General features: G+C 34.6%; 1 protein-coding gene across 2 annotated transcripts in view; it reads right to left on the reverse strand.

The window, feature by feature from the left end:
• Positions 1 to 6,872: 6,872 nt before the first annotated feature.
• Positions 6,873 to 20,595, reverse strand: part of LOC149804003 (cadherin EGF LAG seven-pass G-type receptor 1-like) — a 150,336-nt gene continuing 136,613 nt past the window's right edge. The window contains exons 34-35 of one of the 2 annotated variants that reach the window (XM_089953858.1): positions 15,406 to 15,556; positions 6,873 to 12,813 (exon numbers count right to left, since the gene is read on the reverse strand). In XM_089953858.1, coding sequence (XP_089809984.1) covers positions 12,789 to 12,813; positions 15,406 to 15,556 — 176 coding nt within the window. In that variant the 3' untranslated portion in view covers positions 6,873 to 12,788. Of the gene's footprint in view, positions 12,814 to 15,369; positions 15,557 to 20,595 lie in introns of both variants that reach the window. The other variant, XM_089953859.1, reaches the window with a different exon arrangement.

Genomic DNA, 20,595 nt, shown 5'->3' on the forward strand with positions numbered 1-20,595 from the left:
GGTAGATGTAGACCAGTAATCTAGACCTAGTAATCGGTAGATCTAGACCAGTAATCTAGACCTAGTAATCGGTAGATCTAGACCAGTAATCTAGACCTAGTAATCGGTAGATCTAGACCAGTAATCTAGACCTAGTAATCGGTAGATCTAGACCAGTAATCTAGACCTAGTAATCGGTAGATGTAGACCAGTAATCTAGACCTAGTAATCGGTAGATGTAGACCAGTAATCTAGACCTAGTAATCAGTAGATCTAGACCTAGTAATCAGTAGATCTAGACCAGTAATCTAGTAATCCATAGATGTAGACCAGTAAGCTAGATCTAATACTCAGTAGATCTAGACCAGTAATCTACATGTACATTTTGCTATTCACAATTTATCAGTTTACATATTTCTTTATCTTTCTGTCCATTTTTCTTTTTATCATTTAGCCACACTTTAGTTTCTGGAGCATAGCTCTTAATTCCTTAGATAGGAAACTTGGTAGTGGTCCAAATGTGCCTTTTGCAATCCTTCATTTTCAATAGATTTTATCTTTCTCCTCATGTTTCTGTCCATGCATCTATTGTCAACACTTTTGTTTCCATGACAAACTCCAAAAACATTCAAGATATATCTATGAAACTTCACACACACTATAGTCTGACTCTACATCCCCGTTTGTTTGTACCCCCCTACCGATTTCAAAAACGAGAATGTTTAGTGTGATAAAATGTGCACAGAACTAAGTCAATTGAATCATTGATTTATGATTTCCAACCTGACTGTGACCAGAATGGCACTAATGCTGGCATCCCCTGCACCATTTCATGCTTAACAGACTTTCCATATCAACACGGCGCCATATTGCGTACACTATAGGCTAGTTTATTTCCATCAGACAACATAATGAGGTAGTTCATCCTGTTTGGCAAATGCTGAATAATTGTGTAAATTACATAACATTGAGAGTTTGGAATTATATCCCTCTGCATACATGAACGTAGAAATTAAACCGCTTGTTTAATCCACATGAAAAGCTTCGTTGTCATTTTCCTTTGCTTGATTTGACACTGTAAATATCGGAAGCAGACGACTTATGTATGTACATATGTAGTCGTTATACACCCCTTTGCTGAAAATGGACTTGTCCAGAAACTGGAAATGTATCCGAGCATGTCCATCTGTTGCAATGAAAACTTCCATTAAGCATGAAACGCGCACAAGATGACGGTGTTAGGGCCACTCTACTCAGAGTCAGGTTAGAAACTGTAAATCAATGAATGAATTGACTAAGTTCCTTGCACTTTTAATCATATTAAAGGTTTCCATTATTGAAATCGGTAGGGGGGTACAAACAAACGGGTTTGTATTATCAGACTGTAGCTGCCCTGATGTTCCTTATGCTATTCCTACCCTTTAGGCTCTCTACCACTTGTAACTTGTGGGTTTTCTCCTGACTTTGAGGTGAGCGGGAGCTCAGTGGTAAAATATTTAAAACACTTCAGTTATTTTTGTAAACTGCTGTTTATATCTAAATATACACATACTAAAGTTCAATCCACCTCTCAAGTTCTACACTACAGTTTAGCTACATGATTTCATTATATGGTTGTCCACTCTAATAATATGGCTCCATCATATTTGTCTGTATTATGTCTCTATATTATATCCATCTCTATCCTTCTGTTAAGTACTAATAGCTACCTCGCATAGCGCTCAGCATTAAGAGGTTAGTGTTAGGACTGGTCGGCCTGGTGTCAGGATAATGCGACTGGGTGGGACATCATGCTACATGTCTGCGGCATGATGCCCCAGGGCTAGACATCACTATAAGCTGGCACACTGCAGGCATCATAATGATTTGACTGAAAAATTGTTAAAGCTACATTAAAAATCCAAATCACACACACACACCTTCTGTTACGTTCCTCTGTTAAGTTCTCATCATACTTGCATCTCCTATCTCTATCTTTTATCCCTATTCTCTCTCAATACACACACATATCACACCATCACCAACTTACATTAATGTTTGGCTAGCCATTACGTAAGGACCATACTGTAGCTAAATGCTGTGTAAGAAGCATTAAAAGGAATATGACCCAGTTATACAGATTTGTCATGATGCTGACATAGAAGGATATGACCCAGTTATGCAGATTTGTCATGATGCTGACATAGAAGGATATGACCCAGTTATACAGATTTGTCATGATGCTGACATAGAAGGATATGACCCAGTTATACAGATTTGTCATGATGCTGACATAGAAGGATATGACCCAGTTATACAGATTTGTCATGATGCTGACATAGAAGGATATGACCCAGTTATACAGATTTGTCATGATGCTGACCTCGGATATGACCCAGTTATACAGATCTGTCAATGACTTCTTGATATTGATGTGTTTTCCAAATTCTCACCCTTGGCCTCTTGTTAAATAGAAACCTGATATTGGTGTGTGTGTGTGTGTGTGTGTGTGTGTGTGTGATTTGGATTTTTAACGTAGATTTAACAATTTTTCAGTCATACTGCTACGATGTCTGCAGTGTGACAGTTTATAGTGATGTCTAGCACTGGGGCATCATGCCACAGACATGTAGTATGATGTCCCACCCAGTCACATTATCCTGACACCAGACCGACCAGTCCTAACTCTGACCTCTTAATGCTGAGTGCCAAGCAAGGCAGCTGTTAGTACCATTTTTGTAAGTCATTGGTATGACTCGGCTGAGGATCAAACCCACGACCTCCTGCATCTGAGGCAGATGCCCAAACCATTTGGCCAACGGAGCAGTCAAACCTGATACTGGTAAATGCTGTGTTACTTTCTTCATTCAGCCTTGTATTTTCCCCGCACTAAAATCCCATTTGGGGATACTATTCACAATTCTTCAGTTTCAATAGTTTGTACATTTGTTTGTTCATCATCCAGCCACCATTAACACTTCAAATTGGAGCAAAACCCATGATAACTGTTAGGTCCCTGTATACTGTGTTTATGCAAATTTACTATATAAGGAAATGTAGACAAATCATTGTCACCTGGCAAATAGTTTGTCAGTTGGTGTAGACTAAAATCATCCTCTTCTTGCTGTCTATCCATAATCATTTTCATTTCTTGAGCACAACTCTGCAGCAGTTCAAGATAAGCAAATTTTGCAGAGGTGTTTTTGAAACTTTAAAGTAAATTTTGATCCTTTGAAAATACTTTATCACATTAACATTCATAAATTATTCTCTGCTACCTCCCAATCCACCCGTCCCTGAAAGACAAAACATATTGTCTTGGCGTCATAGAGGAAGGGAAGTAACACATAGATTAACTCTCCTTGTTCCCATTAAAGGCCATCTGTGTCCAAGAGGTTACCAGTTTAGCCTTGAGTGCAACCTGTAACAGGATGCTCACATTTGTAGGGGATGGATTGATATTAATGTGATTAGTATTTTCTGGTGTCAGGATAATGTGACTGGGTGGGATGTGATGTTACATGTTTGCAGCAAGACGCCCCAGTGCTAAACATCACTATAAACTGCCACATGCACATCATAGTGATATGACTGGAAAATTGTTAAAGCTACATTAAAATTAAAAATCACGTACACAAACTTTCTCCATCAAATACATAAACCTGATCATATTAACATTAGGAGACAAGGAGCAAATACAGTAGCATCCAATCTGTACCCAGGTCACCCAGAAGGAACATGATGACTGCTCTACTAAAAGTAAGAACTTCTAAAAAGTGAAGTCAGCATCTTCAAAGATCAAGTATTTATACACATGTGAGGGCAAGTCCTATGGGATTCGAAACCTAGTTATTGATTTACATTCAAAAGTTTCCCAGGCAAATCCAGCAAAATTTACAAGGTCATGCCTGGGGATGAGGTTGACTTTACAATAACAAAGTCTGGTGCCACCCCAACCAGAAAAACTGGCATCAACAGATTGTCATCCATTTGTGGGGCTTCCAAAGGTCTTCCCTCCACTAGCTACTCCCTGTCAGTCTCTGAAGCAGTAAGTGTTGGATTTTGGTAGAGATCATAATCTGATGATCTAAAGGATCCGAGATTGTGCGCCTCTTTTCCAGTATGCCATCTGTAGAGGTGCACGTTAAAGTGATTGAGGTACAAATGGTCTGCCATCAGACTGAGCAGGTCAAGGAGTTGAAGAAACTCCATTGCCAAAATGAACGTCACGGTAGACGCCTTCTTCAGTGCATGAACAATACTGTTGCTTTGTTTGGGAGTAAGATGAACCAGATAAAAGTTGGAAACTTCATACCTAGATGAATACAGTGTTGAGAAGGAACAAGATCTGAATTACGCACCCGAAACTGAAGTAGAGAGGACTGTTCATATCATGAACCAAAACCGAACTTGACAAGTGTTTCTGCAGTATATCGTCCAGGTATGCCACCATTGCTGTGTGGGATGTGGCACAGTCCAATGTCATGTAGAAGTGTTTCTGCAGTGTATCGTCCAGGTATGCCACCATTACTGTGTGGGAGGACATCCTAAAATGGGATATGGCACAGTCCAATGTCGTGTAGAAGGCCCAAGGGCTGAGCTCAAGTCCAAATGGAAGAACATGGAATTGATACACTACCTATTGCTAGTGAAAGCAATGGTATTTGCATGATACCATGTGAAGAGGTATATGGAAATGCACATTGGACAGGTAGCGACTGGTCATGTATTCATTACATCGCACAGATAGACACTGCCGTCTCTACAGAGCAGTAATAAATGAAACTGGTGAAAACACTCGTTTTTGTAATCAATATTACCTGAAAAGAACAACTGGTGCAAAAATTCCAGGTATATTAAAAATCAGACTTACTATGCTACTGAAAGTAAATGTCAGGTGGTCAAAATTTACTTAATCTGAGGTAATGTTCACAGTTGCAAGTTAATGTTTGAACTGGTAACATCTGGGATACAGGTTGCCACCTAGTGGAAACAAAGGGAGTTAACCTATATGAGTTATTCCCTTTGTCTATATGATGGAGTGACATTTTTTTCATCTTTCAGGAAGGGCTGGGTTTGGAGGTGACAGTAATTTCCTAAATGTTAATGTGATTGCATAATGTATTTGATGGAAAGACAAAGTGTTGGGTAGTATATAAGTTGATGATGTTGGACCACTGGGTACTAGTATAAGTAGTTTATAAATAGAGTGTTAGGCCATTTGGTACCAGTATAAGCAGTATATAAATTTAGTAAAAGTAGCATATAAATTTAGAATTGGATCATTTTGTACCAGTATAAGTAGTATATAAATTTAGATTGTTGGACCACTGGGTACTAGCATAAGTAGTAATATAAATTTAGAATGTTGGACCACTGGATACCAGTATAAGTAGTATATAAATTTAGAGAGTTGGACCACTGGGTACCAGTATTAGTAGTTTATAAATTGATTGCTGGATCATTTTTTACCAGCATAAGTAGTATACAAATTTCGAGTGATGGACCACTGGGTACTAGCATAAGTAGTTTATAAATAGTGTTAGGCCATTTGGTACCAGTATAAGCAGTATATAAATTTAGTATAAGTAGTATATAAATTTAGATTGTTGGACCACTGGTTACTAGTATAAGTATTATATAAATTTAGACTGCTTTACTACTGGGTACCAGTATTAGTAGTTTATAAATTGATTGCTGGGTACTAGCATAAGTAGTATATAAATTTAGAATGCTGGACTACTGAGTACTAGCATAAGTAGTATATAACTTTAGAATGCTGGACTACTGGTTACTAGTATAAGTAGTATATAAATTTAGAATGCTTAACTACTGGGTACTAGTATTAGTAGTTTATAAATTGATTGCTGGATCATTTTTTACCAGTATAAGTAGTATATAAATTTAGAGAGTTGGACCACTGGGTACCAGTATAAGTAGTATATAAATTTAGAGAGTTGGACCACTGGGTACCAGTATAAGTAATATATAAATTTAGAGTTGGACCACTGGATACCAGTATAAGTAGTATATAAATTTAGATTGTTGGACTACTCGGTACCAGTATAAGTTGTTGTTGTTGTTGTGGGGTTTAACGCCATTTTTCAGCACACGATAGGCTATACATGGTGGCCAGTAATAATGGTGGAGGAAGAACCCGGAAAACCCCGGAAAGAACCACCAACCCACGAGAAGCTACTGGAAGCTTTCTCACATGCCCACATTGGCTGAATCTTAGACTCGAACCGCCGCAGACAGAGATGAGATGGCAGTGATCCGTAACAAAGAGCGCTTCAGACCACTCGGCCACTCGGGGCCCCACCAGTATAAGTAGTATATAAATTTAGAGAGTTGGACCACTGGGTACCAGTATAAGTGGTATATAAATTTAGAATGCTGGACTACTGGGTACCAGTATTGGTAGTTTATAAATTGATTGCTGGATCATTTTTCACCAGTATAAGTAGTATATAAATTTCATGTTGGACCACTGTGTACTAGTATAAGTAGTATATAAATTTAGATTTGTGGACCACTGGGTAGTAGTATATACATTTAGAATGTTGGATCATTTTGTACCAGTATAAGTAGTATTTAAATTTGGAGAGATGGACCACTAGGTACTAGCATAGGTTCTAATATAAATTTAGAATGTTGGAATATTGGGTACTAGCATAAGTAGTAATATAAATTTAGAGTGATGGACCACTAGGTCCTAGCATAAGTAGTATAGTGATTGAGAGTAATGTGCCATATGATACTTTCAGTGGGTGTCTTGACATAGGAGAGGTAATTTCTCCTTGTCCTTTTTCTAAAAGAAAAGCTTGTAATGTAATTGGGGTTGTATTCTCCCATTATTTTTTGCCTTATTTACTTTTCAATTGTCTGTCAGGAAATAAAATACTAAAAAGACATACAGTACAAAATGTCAATTTATTCTAAATAAAAAGATTTTGCATGTACAAAATGTGTCTCAGACATGAAATTGTACAGAAAAATCTTACAATTCATTCTTATAATAAATAACACAAAAGTGTCACAAATATGATACATTTATACACAACTCTGTATATACTTGCACATGCAAGAATTGACAACCAAAGAGAAGACATGCAAACCAGAAGTCCAAATAAAACTAATTCAATAAACTTTGCACATGATATGTGAATGCCTGAAAAACTAATAGATTAAAGCTATTGAAACATACTGGACAATAATATTTCTGATGTGGCAAAGCTGGCAATAAACATGCTTATACTTATTTAAAAGTTGAGGTATCAAATCTCTGGCTCTGTCAAGTAACATGGTGGAGATAAATCAGCCATCTAAAATACCTCGCTTCAAATAACTACTATATGAAAACCCTTAGCTACATGCAGAAGATTTCAGAAAGGGTGTGAGACTGCTAGCTTGGTTCTAGTTTATAAAAATGGTTGCCATGTGTAATACCTAACAATGATTAGGATAAATAAATTTTGTGGCAAAAATTTAGGAGTACTTGGTGTATTACCTAGACAGATTTTTCCCTATGTGGATTGTGAGAAAAAAGACCAGCAGTTAAGATTATAAACTTTCATAAAATTATTCTGAATTTTTAATGGCTTTTCAGGTTACGCATGTAAAAGAGTATTAAAATGTATGTTTCGTCACAGTGGATTCAACTCCATAAAATGTATTATGCTTGCATGGATATATCTGTGGACCATGGTGTGAAAGTAATAAAGCAATTTTAAGAGGTTTTGCATAAAAAAAATGCTGTGGTCATGTTTTCCCTATTATGTTGCTTTACTGTTTACTGAGCTGTGAAAAATAAATACTAGCAAACAACACTTCTTGGTCAATATCATACATCGCAGCAATAAAACAATCTATTATTTTCATAAAAAACTATTCTGAACTGATTGAATGAAAAGGTCACATACACTCAATAATAACAATCCTCTGTGATTTGTGCTATGAACAGCAGATTGTATCTGTGGACAAGAGTGTGAAAGTAATAAAATAATTGAGGGCTATGCAAAACAACAGATTGTGCTTGTGTCATGATATTTTTAGATTGCGGAACTTTCTGATCCTGATTAGATAAATTGATAGCTCCCAAGACTGTTTACATCAAATGGATTTCTTGCTCTACAAATCATTACTTAATTGATATGAAAGTAATACCAGTTTTGGGTATTTTTAAAGCTCAATACACTGTTTAACTGAAATATGAAATTGCCACAGCAAAGTGAACAGTAACACAATATCAACAAAAATGTCCATACCAGTATAATACTGCAAATATAGAACTAAATGGAATGTCTTGTGCATCCTGAAACAAGATATTCTAACAATGTGTACATGATACTTGTGCAATTTGTTTAGGAAAGAAATACACATGTACTGATTCCTGAGCTTTCTGTAATTGTTTAGGAAAGAAATACACATGTACTGATTCCTGACCTTTCTGTAATTGCTTTGGACTGTTCAACATAAAAATGCATATCCATTTTTCACATGAACAAGCTTTACACATTTAGGTATAGTTACTTGTTTTTAATGGAAAGGTAAAGCTGTAGATGATAAGTGGGAAAATAAAAATGTATATCTAAATGTTCCAATACGAAATGGGAAATTTAAATATCTGTTAAAAGTGGAATCAAAACTGCACAAGCTGAATGGGACTTCTTCACACATGAAAACCTGAAAACTACGGGCAGGGGACCATTTCTCACCAGGTACCAATTGTTGCCATATATTCTAAAATGTTGCTATTATCTCATGAAAAGATGCAAGTTTTTACTTATTATGTATACACCTGAAAGAACCAGATTAAAATTTATATTTTAAAGGTATGCATAATAAATACAAATTCTCATCTGTTCACGAAATATTCAAGACATATTATAACCCCGTGGTGAAGATCAGTATGCAGCGATAATTGGTCCTTGGCAAGTACATGTACACCATTTCTAAAATAACAATACAACACTGAATAATGCAAAACATTTAAATGCTCTTTACTTGACAACTGTTAAATATGAGACCTTTAAAATCAACTGCCATTAATCTGGAGCAAGAAAATGGGTAAAGAAAAATCTGCTTTAGTGACCATCTGTAGAAAGAACTTGTCTAAAGGATGCGTTCCACGGATCCCAATTATTACACACACATACATATATACATACACATACACACACACATACATTTATCTACTCAAAGATAATAAAGTTGATCTACACATCGAGGCCACTTCAATCCGAATTGAGTAATGGTAATACACAGGTCTGATTAAAGCTTTCCAACAAATGAAAATTTTGATTGGGGATATAAACAGAATATATTAAGTACTGCATGCTAAGGAATTTACAGCTATAATAACACCCTCGTTAGAAAGAAGGACCAAATACTTGCAACAGAAACCTTTTCATTATGAGCAATTCCCCCCAGTTCTGAAATCATGTTATTTTTTAAGAGGGAATGCAGTAATGAAATTTCAATCTCCAATCCTACTTGGAGACAACTTGTTCAATTCTTCTTTCAACACCAAAGTTTATATGTTGCAGAAACGGGAGTGCCATCTTTACTGCCATTTAAAACAGTCAGTCTTAAAAAATTGTATTCTTGAACATCACAGTTAAGTGGAATGTAAAACTTTATATTTGGTGTAGAAGGTATGAGAAATATGTTTACAATAATACAGGAACATCTTTGGGTAGGATTGTGGTTTCTCAAAAACGAAACAGAGATCAAAATGCGGCTTAGGTTTAGTAAAGGTCAGATGAAAGCTAGTGTATGACGTTTGGAGAACTAAGATCTAATGAACGTGCAAACAGTTTGCATTTCGGATAAGACCTGGACCAAAGACCATTTTGTTATACGTTTTTTCAATGGTGTACAAATTCTTGATATTTTAGCTCTATTCAGTAACCTAGGCAAGAGTGTCTCCATAGCGTTTACCATTGAAGATTTTTTTGGCATCAATAAGCTCCAAGTGAAACTAATAAACACATACTGCTCCTTCTATGTCATAAAATGGGTTACAATTGGTGAGACGTTATTTGTCATTTTACCTGCACTCTAACATTGGAACATCACAAGTTTGTCGAGAACGTGTTTTTGTTTGTACAAAAATAATTTAAAATTTCTTCAATATATGCAAGTTTTTTCTGCTGATCAACTGTCTTCATATAAAACTAATGATCAACTGATTGCTGTATTCCAAAACTTGCTTTAGTAATTGGAAAATTAGTTTAAACTATTCAACTTCTGCCTCATGCTGCATTCAACCTTTGTACATCACTGTGTGATATGTTCTCTGTATAGCAAAATAAGCATGCATATAACAAGCAAAAAACATTAGTCATTACTATTTCTATAAAGTTTGTTCAGGAAAAATGGGATAAATGTACAATTCATTAATCTTCTGTTTAATTATGAATAATTTTCTCTAAATGATTAAAATTATGAGGAATTATAAAATTATGATGTCTTTGTCCATATCTGTCCATGAAGATTCAAAATATACATGATACGTACGACTTCCATTATGTACACACCGCAATTATACAAAATTGAATCATCCATCACACATCTGAATGTCATCTTGCAAATACAGTAACACTGAAATTTTATTTACAAAGTCTGTAAACAATACATAATCCATTAGTGGACATAAAACCATACAATACCTTTGAGGCTAAATTTTACATATTAATATTTATACATACTACAAAACAAATATTAGAGTAATTGCCCTTTGCAACAGGATAAGTATAAACCTTGCTTAGCATTGTGCAGTTTTTATTCTGTCACAACTTGGTAACAACTTTACTTTGCTGAACACATTGCTTAGCATTGTGTAGTTTTTATTCTGTCACAACTTGGTAACAACTTTACTTTGTTGAACACATTGCTTAGCATTGTGTAGTTTTTATTCTGTCACAACTTGGTAACAACTTTACTTTGTTGAACACATTGCTTAGCATTGTGTAGTTTTTATTCTGTCACAACTTGGTCACAACTTTACTTTGTTGAACACATACTATATATTAAAACTATGGCTAAACATGAAAATTCATTGGACTGGGCCAATATTATCTTGTTAAAACAATACATTATGCTTAAGAAAATTACAAATAAAACTATATGTGTGAATATGGCAATTTCTTGAACCATGGTACCATTTCACACAACTAATTCGATTAGTTAATTCACCGATTAGGTTCCTTTCACTGACAAATTATGAAATGTTAGGGAACAATAAATGTACAGCTGTCTTGAAGCTTAAATGTGGGTTTCAACTGACCATACTACTGAAAACTTTTAACTCCTTTAACATTAGCACATTCATTTTTTGATGTTAAAATATGTTTATTAAATTTCTGCAGTATGATAGTTGTTCTGACAAGTTAAACCTATAAATTTCATACAATTTGGTCCTTCATTTATATTCTTGTCCTTCATTTATGTATATTCAAAGTTAATATCAACGAAAGTTAATATATGTCAACTGAAATATGGTCAGTTGCCTGAATGTTCAATGCGTGTGCAGCTAATTAGGTCTAATCAGCAATCACTACTGACAAGTGATCAATTCTTTGGTGTGGTGGACGCAGGTGGGTGGAGTAGACGTAAGGTCAATAGTAGAAAAGCCTGCAGCAGCAGCAACATTACTCTGAAAACTAAACTGCATCCTTTTGGTATTTAATCATGAGCAAGTGTTAAAAAATATTGGGATTATTTCTTTACTAAATGCAAAAGGGATAATGTTCCGTGATTACTTTTCAAAAGGGATAATGTTCCATGATTACTTTTCAAAAGGGATAATGTTCCATGATTACTTTTCAAAAGGGATAATGTTCCATGATTACTTTTCAATTGATTATCAATTACATAATAAGATTAATCTGAAATAAACGATGGGTAAAAATCTGTAATCATGTGTCATGCATGCGTGTTATAAAAAAAATACCAAAAACCTGCATAAATATTTTTAAAGAAAAGAAATGCATATAAGAGAAAGCAAATCAAGTCATCAAATTTAACTCTGCAAGAACTGCTCATGGTGAATTGGCATCTTAATGTTACTACTGTATTCCGGTTTTCACTATTGTATAAAAACAGTACAACAAATCATTAACAAATTTATCACAAATTCAAGTGGTTTAAGTAAAATGTGTACAATATCTCTTTTGTGGTGGGAGCTGTGTAAGCTCAGTTGATAAGAGTCCAAAAAGCTTGTAATCCAAGGTTTGTGGGTATGTTACCCTGTTCCAGCCAGCACGGTTGGCTGTCTTGATATGTCCTTGGAAAAGGCATTGCTTCAACTTCTTGAACATGATAAAGCCAATAATGTGTTAACAGTGCCATTAAAATCAACCAACCATTTATGGAATGTGTCACATTATTGATGTTAACTGTTCGTGGTCATAATAGAAGTCCATGGTAACAGTTGGAATGTCTTTACAACCAACGATATCCACAAAGAAACTTGCATGTAAGTGGCTATGAAATTCAGTTTCCTGTTTGAGTGTTCTTAAGATTTTCAAGACTGTTTTGAAGATATCTACCATGACAAGCACCATGATATACAACACAGTGTATCAACATCACTGTAAAGTACAACAATGTATCAACAGCACTTTCCATGTCCAACACTACTTGATCATGTCAAGTGTACATTATGATTAGTAACGAATATTCCTGTCAATGAAGTCACACAAAAATGGAATTCACATCAGAACAGACAATAAATGCTGAACTAAACTGAGGTATATATGAGATCATTTTGAACTGATTAGCGCATCGTGTGACGAAGTCCTTTTGGGTAATAATTACATCCACTGTCATACTGTAGTTTCATGGCTGCATCTGAAAAAAGCATGACAATAATCACATGCAACACAGAAACATCCAAAGCATTCCAAATGAATGGAGTACACAGAAACATGCAAAGCATTCCAAATGAATGAAGTACACAAAAATTAGCACTTGCTACCCTCAGTCCAGATAATGTAAGGTCAGTCCCAGACATATATACATGGAATTACAAAATTACCTACATGATGAGAACTCTAACCTATGGGCAAGGAACAAGTCTCCACTAGGGCACAATATTTTATATCTTGTTTAATACATGGATACTGGACAACTTAATAAAATATTATCATGAATTTTTTTTCTAGCTTAATTTATAGAAACTTTTATCAAGATAGATATTTTTGTTGCATCCAATAAGATAGTGACCTGAAACCTTTCAGAAAATAAATTTAAGAAGTTCAATTCTAACATTTTCAAAAATCGTGCCTGTATATTAAGCTCGCTAAACTAAATTAAAAAATTGTGGGGACAAAATTAAACAATAGACAAATGTATAGTTGTGCAGACACATGCAATGATATAAAAAGCCCATGTTTTTAACTAAGCATCTTGCTTAAAGGACAGTGAAAGAAAACACACATAACTGATCCAGAATTTATTTTATAAGTACAACATATGAAAATAATTTTTTTTATGTATACTTTTTCCATGATCTGTTAAAAACGGTCTTTCAAAGTTAGCAGAGACATATTGGAAAGCCCTTAAAAAGTTCTTCAAAATTTATATTTCCTAAATGAAGTATAAATCCACAATAACATGGAATTACTAAAAACTTTAACTCTGACATGTAATTTGGGCAAGGGGGGGTCTCCAGGTATCATTGTCAAGGCACTGACCAGCCAAACCGGACTAATATTAAAGTTTTAAAATCTGGAACTGACCCATTCAGGAACATGCAAACAACACTGCCTTCCCATGTGAAATATTAGCACAAATAAATGTCAGATCAGTAGAAATAATTTCATGCAAACATTTTAATTACAACAATTAGTGCAAACCCATCAATAACTACCTATGATAATTTCTGGATATTAAATAAAACAGCTGATAGCAGTCTGAAATATAATTGTTGTTCTTATGTTTTTGATAGTATTTCTTAAACATAAATTTCTGGTTACCAGGAAAAAATTATAAGTGGATTCTGGTGCAAATATTTATGAATGCGCAAAGGCTCACACAGTACTGGGTTATAATGAATGACACTTGTCTTCCAATTATCCAACTGCAAACTGATAATAACTACCATTAAAATCATCCACTGTAATTGAAATGGAACTCACAAGTTAGTGAAAATCTATGTTATAACAACAAGATTATGACAGCCTATTCAATGTCTGAATGGCACCAGTAGAACCAACTAGACATTAAAAGAAGTTGTTTAGTAAAACCCCTATCTTAATACAACCATCCATTCAGGCAGTTTAGTGACAAAAATATTTTCAAGATGGTCCACTGTTGGCAATATTACTTTTCTATCAGAAGGGTTAGAATTAACAAGAATTTCAAAATGGCCACTATGGCAGCCAAATTAGACATCTTATTGACACCACTTTATTTAGGAATGACTAGACATCACAAGTCATCATCTGATGAAAATGGCAAAATTGCATTTCATTTATATGAAGTAGGAAAAACAAGATTTTCAAGATGGTCGCTCTGGTGGCCATAAAGGTTATGAGAACCATCACATTTTCATTTAGGACCAAAGAGACACAAGTCTTTTAGTGAAAACCCATGCTGATATGGCCATCCATTCAGGAGTAGTTGTGAAAAAAATATTTTCAAAATAGCAGCTGTTGTGGCCATATTGAATACCAGCTCTATACCATTTTCGTAAAGAATCAACTAGACGTCATAAAGAGTCTTTAAGTGAAAACACCATCCTGATATGACCATCGATTCAGGAGGAAATGTGATAAAGAGATTTTCAATAAGGCCAGTGTGGCAGCCATATTGGATGTCTGAGAAGCTTCATTTTCATCTAGGAGCAACTAGACCACGAGATGAATGTGTGTACAAGGTTTCATGGTAATCCTTGAAGTTCATGAGGAGTATCAATAATGCAACTTGTTCAAGTGGAAAGATGGACAATGGACAAAATACCATTACATAAGCCCTTCAAGTCTATAACTAGAAGTGCTACTAATTTATAGGAATGTAAGTCCAAATAAAATGCTCAGATTTTTTTCAATTGTGAATAATGTAAAATCACAGCTACATACAGTCAGACTACTATAAAGAATAAACTGTATGTGTAAGCCTTGTGTAGCTTTGTAATATGTGCCAATAAATCAAAGAAAGTCTCAAAATATTAAACAATTTCTCTTAAATGCGGTTCTGAAGACTTACACAGTTACAAGATACTGGTTTCAGTAATGTTGTAATTATCTTCCCATAGGACCAAGTGAAGAAAGTAAGCAGAAGAGACAATATGAAAATAATGTTGTAATTATCTTCCCATGGGACCAAGTGAAGAAAGTAAGCAGGAGACAATATGAAAATAATGTACTTTAACATTTTACAAATGCAGCCAAGAAATATTATTACCCTTGTGACTATTCCGCTTCTCGAATCGACACTTACACTGAATCTTCAGATGATATGCTTCCCCTATGTGTTAGGACTTGCACTTTCATGCGCTCTTGAGGGGGAGACAACCCCTGGTTGTTGCTATTAACAGAGTCATTCCTTAGACTGTCTGTACGTTTTGGCGGCAGAATAAAATCTCGCCTGCCTACAGATATTAACAAGAGAACCACAATAACAACACTGAACAAGCATACATAATATGAGCAAAAATGACCAGCATGCATGGCTGTATAATGAGTATGTAAAAATCAATTATAAAGAATTTTAATAATTTTCTAATACTCTGAAACTTCATTTAAACAAGCAACTGTTGGGAACAGGAACTATATCTTATTTAAAGATGTGGCAAGTGGAGAGAGTAATGGAAATGTGTCTTATTTAAAGCGGTGGCCAGTTGAGAGTGTACAGGTGGTATAATATCATCAACAAGTATTTTCTTTGGTGATTGTGAATCACAAAATATATAGCATCAAGTTATCAGATGATAGTAAAATGAAGCATTAAATGATGTATTAACTCGGTGAAAATGAACATTTTATTTTGGTTTTTCTATCCCTTTGAAAAAAGTGAAAGATGATGGTCAAACCATGCATAAAAACTGTCAATCATGTTATGAAACACCTACATATGCTATACCGTAGTAACTACTACCACCTTTTCAATTTAACTTTACAAAAAAATGTTAAGTTTATCATGTGATAGCAACTGCTAATTCCCTAGAGATCTGAAAATACCCCAACCATAATATTATGGATGTTTGAGCAATGTCCACCTCATCAGTTTTTGCTCTGTATGCTAATCAACTAATATTTATCTAATTTCCATGAGAGTGTTTGTGTTTTTAAAATCATTTCTATGCATCTGAACAATTTTCATTTAACATAAAAAGAAAAACAGAAAGGAAAAACGTTGTGGTTCATTCTGACAAGTCAGTCTATCTTACAATAAATATTAACAACGTTATATTTTAGTAAAAAGGGACTAATTTTTTTAAACTTTGTTTCTGATACTATCATGAAAATACTGTATCTATGACAATCATCAAAATACAAACAAAATGGCTGATGATAAGTCTGAATGGCTCAATTAATACACAAATGAATGGCCAATCCTGGGAGGATGCCTCAGCTTTACATGTCTCACTCATGAAATTATGGAGACTAATAGGGCTGAACTGCTATATTACTTTTTTATATGGAATTCCTTATATATTCATTTTGGGAGGATTTACCTCTTGGGAAAATCTTGCAAAAGAGACACAGGATCCTTTTTTAAAAGAAACTATGCCATTAAATTTTCACTTTATTGCAATCCATGAAAAATACAATTCCCTGTGCTGAAATTTACAACCAATGATATCACTGTTTTCCAGTGAACTTTACAACCAATGATATCACTGTTTTCCACTGAACTTCACAACCAGTGATATCACTGTTTTCCACTGAAAGCAAATATTATATCTTCTACTGTTATTATGTTGTGGTTTGTTGTCACTCTCCTGCACCTATTTATAGCGTGCTTATGACATAAATATACATGTAATGTAAACTAAAGAAAATGTTATTTGCAATCAATGAATGATACACTGTTCTATAACTAATGTACTGGGTCTGTCCACTTGTACAGACTGAGGATGTCAGTTTCTTGAATGGAGTTGAACTTTACTATTACTAGTTTCAATATTCAAAATTATCACATGATTCCCATGAAGGATGAAGATTTTCCTTGTGGATAACCTGTACAGGAAGTACCCTCGTCTAAAAAGGAAGCATGACAGCATGCACAGACTGTGGCTAGATCTCCCCACTGATGCCCAGTATAACAGGAAATATGTCAGATCAGCAGTAGATAAGGTGCATAATATGTCCATTTTAAATTAATAATTACATTGAATAAGTCATGATGCATTATTCATAAATTATTTCAAGGTCATTGTTTTGAAGGTCATTTTGAAATTGCATTTATTTTTCTTAAATAGTGAGAAAGAAAAATGAATTTTAGACTTTTATTTTGATGAATATGTAGTTGTATGCTCCTGTTGACCTATCATACTTGTATGCTCCTGTTGACCTATCATGCTTGTATGCTCCTGTTGACCTATCATACTTGTATGCTCCTGTTGACCTATCATACTTGTATGCTCCTGTTAACCTATCATACTTGTATGCTCCTGTTGACCTATCATACTTGTATGCTCCTGTTGACCTATCATACTTGTATGCTCCTGTTGACCTATCATACTTGTATGCTCCTGTTGACCTATCATACTTGTATGCTCCTGTTGACCTATCATACTTGTATGCTCCTGTTGACCTATCATACTTGTATGTTCCTGTTGACCTATCATACTTGTATGCTCCTGTTAACCTATCATACTTGTATGCTCCTGTTGACCTATCATACTTGTATGCTCCTGTTAACCTATCATACTGACCTCCATTTCTTAGTGGTGTACTAGTTCACATAAAACTTCATATTCTCAACAATGACCATAATTGTAAAATAACAACCAGCCCCAAAAATGGTGTGAATGAATTCATGCAAGCATGCCGATAGTTTAGCTCGTGTGACAATTTGCAGTTTAAATTAAAAATGAATCAGATAACAAAAAAGTGAGAAGACAAAACATTGCAACACACATGCATAGCCAATGAAAAAATTCCTCACATACAGTTAGAGAATTACTGAACAGATAACTCATACAAGATGAATGCTTATAAAAATGAGCACATTTATGGAACCCTATTTTTTCTGAAACATCACCGACTTGTGACCCAAAGGACTCAGGTTCAAATCCTACCCTCGGATCAGCTCAGTTTGCTATCATGGTGTTTCCTTGGGCAAGGCACTTTACTCCGATTGTCTCAGTCCTCAATAACTTGTGTTGTGCCAAAAACACTAAACCATAAGCAGTAATTTTCCTATTTTCCACGCTTTTCTACTTTTTTCCAGTGATTCTAAGTTGATATGACTGTACGTGTCTGTATTTTTTAAAAAATGCAAAAATACAAAGTGTAAAAATTTTAAAATTTTGGAAATAACTCCCTGTGCATCCCATTAATTTTGTACTTCTCTCATGCATCCAGTCATCATGAAGGAGTTGACTGAACTAGTTATTTGTTCTGGACATAATCATCCATAGTACAAAACTTGGATAAAAAGTTTTTAATAAAATGATGAAAGTAAAGCTCTAAGATATGAGAATAGACTGGAATTCTTTAAAAGAAAATTAAGGAATGTTATATTGGAATTCTTTTTTTTATAAAATTAATGGAATGTGATATTGGAATTCATTACAAAAAAACAAAGTAATGTGAATATCATTGATTAGAAATTGGCCATAACATGCATGTCAAACCTGCCCCAAAATCCAATAAAAAGAAAGTAATACAAATTTTAACATTAAACTTAATTTTGGGTGTGGATAGACATACAGAAGGATGAATAGACACAAGGATGCCAAGGTGATCTCTAAGTTGAGCTGGCCTGACAACAATAGTTTTAGATGCATGTAAATAGATTTTGAAGATCTACGACTGAACATCACATTTAAGTAACTAGACTGAACATATGTATGGTCATTTTGAAGATCTACAATTGAACATCACATTTAAGTAACTAGACTGTATAGTTATGGAACAACATTTTTGATAAAAAATAATGCATCATAAAATTTTAATTTTTTGAATAAAAAAATGTAACAGGTGTTAATTGTGGATAACGAATCTCTAGAAGCTGGTTATTCCATCCTATGTCTATGATATATACTGAGCAAGATTTTAAAAACTGGATGAAGTATCTTGTCACAAAGTTGAGCACATATGTAAGGTCACTTGAAGTCCATTTCTACATTGCACATCATTTTTGTTTTCTGTGAGAAAGGTGATGCCATTAAGGGGTGGAACCTATGTTTCACAAGTACCTGATCCCAAATGGAGTACCTCCACAAGCACCCAATCCCAAATGGAGTACCTCCACAAGCATCCGATCCCAAATGGAGTACCTCCACAAGTACCCGATCCCAAATGGAGTACCTCCACAAGTACCTGATCCCAAATGGAGTACCTCCACAAGTACCTGATCCCAAATGGAGTACCTCCACAAGTACCTGATCCCAAATGGAGTACCTCCACAAGCACCCAATCCCAAATGGAGTACCTCCAGGAATCAAAACATTTCTCATAAGCAGCTTTTGATCATGCTATCTTTCACACTTTCTAAAGACTGATAACAAGTTTTACACTTTCTGAAGACTGATAACAAGTTTGACACTTTCTAAAGACTGAAAACAAGTTTGACACTTTGACACTTTCTAAAGACTGATAACAAGTTTGACACTTTCTAAAGACTGATAACAAGTTTGACACTTTCTAAAGACTGATAACAAGTTTGACACTTTCTAAAGACTGAAAACAAGTTTGACACTTTCTAAAGACTGATAACAAGTTTGACACTTTCTAAAGACTGATAACAAGTTTGACACTTTCTAAAGACTGATAACAAGTTTGACACTTTCTAAAGACTGATAACAGGTTTGACACTTTCTAAAGACTGATAACAAGTCTGACACTTTCTAAAGACTGAAAACAAGTTTGACACTTTCTAAAGACTGTTAACAAGTTTGACACTTTCTAAAGACTGATAACAAGTTTGACACTTTCTAAAGACTGAAAACAAGTTTAATAAGAAATGAAGAAGAAAACCAAATGAAACAACTTATATCTTCACTTTTCTTTGAAAGAATGTTTTTGAAAATCACCCCAAAAAAGGAATTTATAATATCATAACTGTTATCACAATACTGAGTTAATATGCCCTTATGTAGATACATAAAAATAGTTAAATTGGAAAAGACATGGAAATTTCCTTTGAACTGACTCTAACAGGAAAGAAATTTCTGAGAAATGTTCAAAACAGATGAAGATGAAATTCTAAATTACAGTAAGTCACAGGGTGTATTCTACAAATGAAAATCAGAGGCAGGTTGCTCCTCTAAATGGGAAGGGGGGGAGGGGATTTTTCAAATATAGGTATTATTTAATGATGAAATAATAGAAGGGTTTGAAAATATATATACGGTGTGATTTTCTCACATTCTTTAGAGTATATTTAATCAGCATGAATCCTGCAATCAAACATTCTAGAATAAACCATGCATCAAAGTTCATTAGATAACTGTTATAG

The sequence above is a fragment of the Sinohyriopsis cumingii genome, chromosome 3, assembly GCF_028554795.1.
Source record: "Sinohyriopsis cumingii isolate HCF-2022 chromosome 3, ASM2855479v2, whole genome shotgun sequence".
Lineage (NCBI taxonomy): Eukaryota > Metazoa > Mollusca > Bivalvia > Unionida > Unionidae > Sinohyriopsis > Sinohyriopsis cumingii.